The sequence below is a fragment of the Henckelia pumila genome, chromosome 3 (genome assembly GCF_033568475.1).
Source record: "Henckelia pumila isolate YLH828 chromosome 3, ASM3356847v2, whole genome shotgun sequence".
Lineage (NCBI taxonomy): Eukaryota > Viridiplantae > Streptophyta > Magnoliopsida > Lamiales > Gesneriaceae > Henckelia > Henckelia pumila.
The window spans coordinates 152,433,425-152,439,407 of NC_133122.1; the positions used below are offsets into that span (position 1 = coordinate 152,433,425).

The window sequence follows — 5,983 nt, forward strand, 5'->3', positions numbered from 1 at the left end:
ATACGCATTTTCGAAACGATCCTACCGTGAAAATTTCAAAGAGATCGGAATTGTTTTGGACGCGGGTGTGAATGGATGGTGCGGGGATCAAAATTATATATATATATATATATATATATATATATATATATATATATATTTTTATTTTTTTTTCATATCCTAAAATTACATCAAGAGGTGAATATTTCTTCTCACATGTGAGATCTAGATACATATATAATATATTGATAAATATGCATCCTTAATTGAAATATCCTTAGATTAACATCTGATCTTCCCTTATATTTATGGTCTAATATTTCTTGTCTTTAATTTTGATATTAGACGTTAGCGGGGGTCACTCCTGTTTGTCTGAATGACCATTTCCTTGCATGCCATCTGTCCAAATTATTGATCAATCGAACACATAATTTTTCGTTAGCACTAATTGCGCTCATGTATTATTGCGGGTATACTTGTCCTGTAAATTGACCTAATTTCAATTTCAGTAATCTTATAATTTTGAAATTCGGATTTTAGTGCAAAACAAAATTATACCAACTTATAAGACCATTTTTTTTGTTAATTTTTTTCCTATCAATGCAAGTAGCCAATTACCCGAAACTTGAGCAATCCACCTAACCTTGAACAAATTAATAATGTATATATAGATGTAATTTAATTTTACCCACTTTAACATTATGAATGTTTTTTTTTTAAAAATAAACGTTGGAGTAATTTCTCGTCATTAAAATTGTTTTTAATATTTTATCGTATATATATTAAGTTTATATATTTATTATTTTCTTGGAGTGGTCCCTTAATAAGTTTTTTTTTTCCTCGATAAAGATGGGCAATTCATGAGGATCATAACCATTGGGGGTGTGGCTCTTAATTCTTAATATCACATGCATGCCAACCCATGACTTATGTTAGGTAGCTTTGATAATAATGTTTTGAAAGGGATGCAATAAATTTTTACAACTTTATTAAATTAATCTTGTAGGTTAAATTTAGGGTTTTTAATGATTATTTTATTATAACTTTAATCCCATGATTTCCCAATGTAGTTTGGATACACCTATGCATATATTTGTGTGTGTGTGTGCGTGTATATATGTGGATTTATTTGTATAAAATTAAAATATGTATTTTAATTAAGTGTATCGTTTTAATTTGCAATACTTCGTTCTAATTTATGGATCAAAATATTTTGTAAATATTTGGAAAATTAACCACTTGGACATTCTAAAAAACCCATTGTATGGTATTAACTTTGCATTTGAACACAAACATTTGGGGTGAAAATAATTTTTGTGAAGAAATGTGATTTTGCTAAAAGAAATCGTTTGGATGGGATTTTTTTTTTCCTCTGACTTGTTTGTTAGAAAAAATAGATCCAATTGTTTTTTAAAAAAAAAAATTCAATCAAATAAACAAGACATATTTAATAAATAATACTAATTTTGTATCCAAATCAATTCTAAATGCGAAAAAATAACAGAATTTTCGCGATAGTCGGTACTTTATAAACTAAAAAATACATCTTATAATCATTATTTATAATTTAACAAAGTCAAGTTATCCCCTTTATTCTTTTTTTTCTTTTTTCACATTTTAGGGTATTTTAATTATTTGGGTCATCGTTCCTTAATTCTGATCAATATCATTAAAAACATTAAGAAATTTAATAACCAAAACACGTAATTTGGTTCATCCCATGACCAGCCGAAAGGGGAAGCGATTCACATGTAATTCCCTCTTTGTGAAGGGAAAATGTACACAAATATTACATGTAATTTTCAATAGCAAGACTTTCGTGACATTGCCATTATCAATACATATTTTTCCTCGCCATAATTTCCACTTTTCTCTTCTTCATAACCAGTTGCATGCATACTCAGAAAATTAACATGAGACAAACCGATCAAGGGGACGACGATTTAACATAAATACGTACGTCGAGAGTGAACCGTCCATTTTTTTTCCCTCAAAAATATTTATCAAATTTCCATTTCTTCGCTAAAAAACCCGTCGTTCCGTAACCATTTGAATCGTTCTTATTCATAATCCATTAATTTTAGGAACTACGGTTAAAAATTTTGATATTTGAAGAAGTAAAAATCACCATTTCTTTTAAACATGTGAACTTTGAATTTTTTTTAAATATATATATATATATTTGTATTTAAACACACTTCATATATCTCTTTGCTCATGTATATATTTTAGGGAAAATTACAAATTTAGTCCGATATGTTTGTCACTTTGCGATTTTGGTCCTCTATGTTTTCAATTTCAGTTTTAGTCCTGCATGTTTTTATTTTTGGCAATTTTGGTCCTTTTTATTCGAAAATGCTTACGTAGCACTGTACACGTCAGCTCCACATCAGCACTGAATTGGTGTCATGTCAGCGTCACGTCGGAAAAAGGACTAAAATTGCCAAAAAAAAATAAAGATAGCCGACTAAAACTGAAATCTGATAATATAAAGGACTGAAATTGCAAAGTGACAAACATATAGGACAAAAAAAGCAATTTTTCCTATATTATATTTCATATTTGAATGTTCTAATAAATTAAATTTTTAGCAATAATGAAAGACTAAATGATAATGGAAAATTATTCAATATATATGCGCAAATACAATTTTTTGGACGAAATATTACGAGCATTGGAACAAAATCATGTGACGATCATATTTTTGAAAACATCCATTGATTTTTTTTCGACAAATTGTTAAGGGAAACACACAATTAATAATAGTTTCGAGAAACTATACATGATTGGGCTGGTTAAAGATGGTCCCTTGGGAGTGGCGTTTTTAAGAGACATTTGTCATTTTTTTTAAAATAATAAAGAATACATTTCACAAAAGACAAAAATAATCATTATTTTTTTTGCAATAAATGATCTGTTTAATATAAATTTGTATTGTGGGGTTTGAACTTCAACAATTTTAAAAAAAAAATCCCTATCATTTGCCACCAATTTAATACCCTATGTCTCCGTTAGATTAATGTTCTTATTTGAGGTCGGCATCTCTACTAGCTAGCCGTAATAAATACGGCTACAAGTGTAATATTTCGAGATCGACATATGCTATTGATTATTGAACAAGCCACGGCTCAGCCAAAATATACCATCATATATATAGATTTTGTCTTTTTTTCCTCACAGATTAAAAATATCATTAGAAAAACAATTTTTTTATTTAATTCGTTAAAGAAAACGTTTGCATATATGTTTAATTCTTAGTTAATAAAGGTATATCAGTAAAAAATAAAAACAAAAAATACTACTGTACAAATAATCTGGACTATATATATATATATATATATATATATATATATATATATATAATCGAAAAAGAAAATGTAGCCTAGATTGTGTGTATTTTTATTTTACAATAATATTGAAGTCATCTTCATCCCATTGTCAAGAGTAGATGAAGTATGACAAGTCAAACTATTCACACACTTATCCGCATTTAATACTTATTAATAATGATAGACGAAGCATTGGAAATTTCTTTTTTTCCCTGATATGTACAATGTCTTAGAGACATTTAAAGGGTAGCATGGCGCTTTACACACCAAAATTTTTAATATTGTTTTTTTTTTAAAATTTGTGATTTTCGAAAAATTTATCGAAAACCCGTCATCTCGTTAATCAATTAATTAAAATAAGAAAATAGGAACCCAAAAAAAAAAAGGAGATGGATTAATGAAAGAAAATAAAAGGTTAACTTAGGAAACCATGTCTCAACAAGTTACAATTGTCAGAAAAGAAAGATGAAATAGAAACTAAAAAAGGACAAAAGCTTGGAGATCCAACTTTTTGGAACCCTAACAGAACATAATTAGCTCATGAGAGATCTTATCCAAATCCTCCCATGTACTTTCCTGCGACTAATTCAGTCAAAGAGATTAACATGTAACTCAAATTTAGAAACACACACGATTTTTGAACTAAAAGATGCTTTTTCTTCTTCTTCTTCTTTTTTAGAGAAATTAAAAATAAAATAAAATTTTGGCATCTCCCTAGAAAATTGATGACAACTCCTGCATAACTCCTTCAACTTGACTACAACTTTCTTCCAGCAACCATTTCTCAAGAAACGACAATGGAGGGTTGGTTTCGATTTTCGGCTTATCCTCGTGCATGAAACGGAACTTTTCTTGATCGATCATTATTAATCCACTGTTTTCAGAACCCTTGTGGCTAGAATCGCAAGAAACCGATTTCTCACAAGCCATGCCGTTCAAATTGTGATTGTACGACAGAATACACTGCAACTCATCACTCGGATTCATCCCTTCAACATTCTCGATGATTTCAGGCTTGTAACATTGAATATTCAACGCAGGAACAGCAGTACTAGTAGTAGTGTCGCATTCTTCGGCCGAAATATCGCGATAATTAGTAGTACTAGTTTTGATCTCGTGGTTATTGTTGGGTTGGAAGGGGGATGTTCTCATCCAACCTTCCAAGAGCCTCGATATGTTTTCCGCACTCGACGCGTAAACCGACGCCGAGTTCGGATCCGTTGCGACGACGCTGCTGTTGTCCGAAACCCTTTCGTTGTTGTACTCTTGATTTTTGGGCATGAAATGATGATAACTAGAAGTGGAGTTGTGGTGAATATTATGATCAGATCCCATTTGAAATTTCTTGAGCTTCTTCTTCAAGTGTGTGTTCCAATAGTTCTTGATGTCATTATCCGTTCTTTGTGGCAAATATGAAGCTATTGCAGCCCATCTATCCACAACATGACAAAATTAATGATCAGAAACCAAAAAAAAAAAAAAATCATATATATTAATTGATCACATCAAAATTGTTGCTGTAACTGCATAAATATAATATATACAACAACGTCTCACTTGTTTCCCAACAAAGCTTGGAGATGTATTATCATCCCTTCTTCATGTGGGGTGAAGTTGCCTCTCTTGATCCCTGGCCTTAGGTAATTAGTCCACCTGAGCCTGCAACTCTTGCTGCACCTCAACAGACCTAAACAAACACAAAGAATTAAAACACATATTCGCCGCCGCGATTTTGAATTAGACGATCGAGAGATTATAGCTAGTAGTACCGGTGTTGGTAGGCACGGATCTCCAATTCCCAGGGCCGTGTTCTTGAATATAAGACACCAAGATAATGTCTTCTTCAGGAGTCCATGGACCTTTCTTGATTCCAGCCTTTTCACAGCATGGAGGCCTCACCATTTTATTTTTAAAATTTTATCTTTTGTACGTGGTAAGAGGAAAACTTGTGTATGTGAATGCAACCTTTCTGCACTGACACAAATAATCCAAGTGATTTTGTATTTGTGTTCTCTTGCTATTTATGTTGTGACATAGAAAGGACTCATGTGCTTGCTATATATACTTCTATTCACATGCTGCTGCTTGCTAGCTACTAGCTAGGTACATCACTGGGGGTGAGTAATTGCACCAGTCGTCCACTCAATTACAAATTCATATGTATAAATTGAGTCATTAAATTTCTTTAATTAACATCAGTCCCGTACTAGCTTGTAAATTTTCAACTACAGCGCGTGAGATTTTTAGTATGTCTGTGTGGTCTCAAGAATCTTTATCCGTGAGACGGGTCATGATCATATTTACAATAAAAAAATAATCATGTTGATGACCCAAATATGAGATCATTATCACAAAATTGGCATATGAGAACATGTTACGTTACACAGTTACAAGAGTTTTCGTGATGGATTTTATGATGAGGATGGATTAGATTATTTAAATTCTTCTAAAATTAAAATTTTATGAGTAGTACTTTCACCGTGCGCATAAATTTCAAGAAACGGGATTTATCTTTTAATTTCAAATTTTCTCATATGTACAAAACTCATGATAATTAAACATGCATGACCATTTAGTTTGAGTGATATAATAATTTCAAACCTGTGTTGAAAGCGTACATTCGAGTGTTATGCTGAACGGTGTAAAAGATTAAGCATCGTATAAACGGTTTGCTT

General features: G+C 31.2%; 1 protein-coding gene across 1 annotated transcript; it reads right to left on the reverse strand.

Moving 5' to 3' along the window:
- Nucleotides 1-3,725: 3,725 nt before the first annotated feature.
- LOC140889873 (transcription factor MYB60-like) lies at nucleotides 3,726-5,321 on the reverse strand. The gene is made up of 3 exons (XM_073297612.1): nucleotides 5,078-5,321; nucleotides 4,866-4,995; nucleotides 3,726-4,740 (listed from the first exon to the last, which is right to left on the reverse strand). Exons 1-3 carry the CDS (start codon nucleotides 5,208-5,210, stop codon nucleotides 4,023-4,025), a joined length of 981 nt encoding a protein of 326 aa, XP_073153713.1. The 5' UTR covers nucleotides 5,211-5,321; the 3' UTR covers nucleotides 3,726-4,022.
- Between the last annotated feature and the right edge of the window lie 662 nt (nucleotides 5,322-5,983).

Coding starts and splice junctions, on each gene's coding strand:
- LOC140889873 (XM_073297612.1), bottom strand. CDS start 5,210: ATGGTGAGGCCTCCATGCTGTGAAAAGGCTGGAATCAAGAAAGGTCCA. Junction 4,996..5,077: donor ATCCGTGCCTACCAACACCG/GTACTACTAGCT, acceptor GTGTTTGTTTAG/GTCTGTTGAGGTGCAGCAAG. Junction 4,741..4,865: donor CAAGCTTTGTTGGGAAACAA/GTGAGACGTTGT, acceptor TGTTGTGGATAG/ATGGGCTGCAATAGCTTCAT.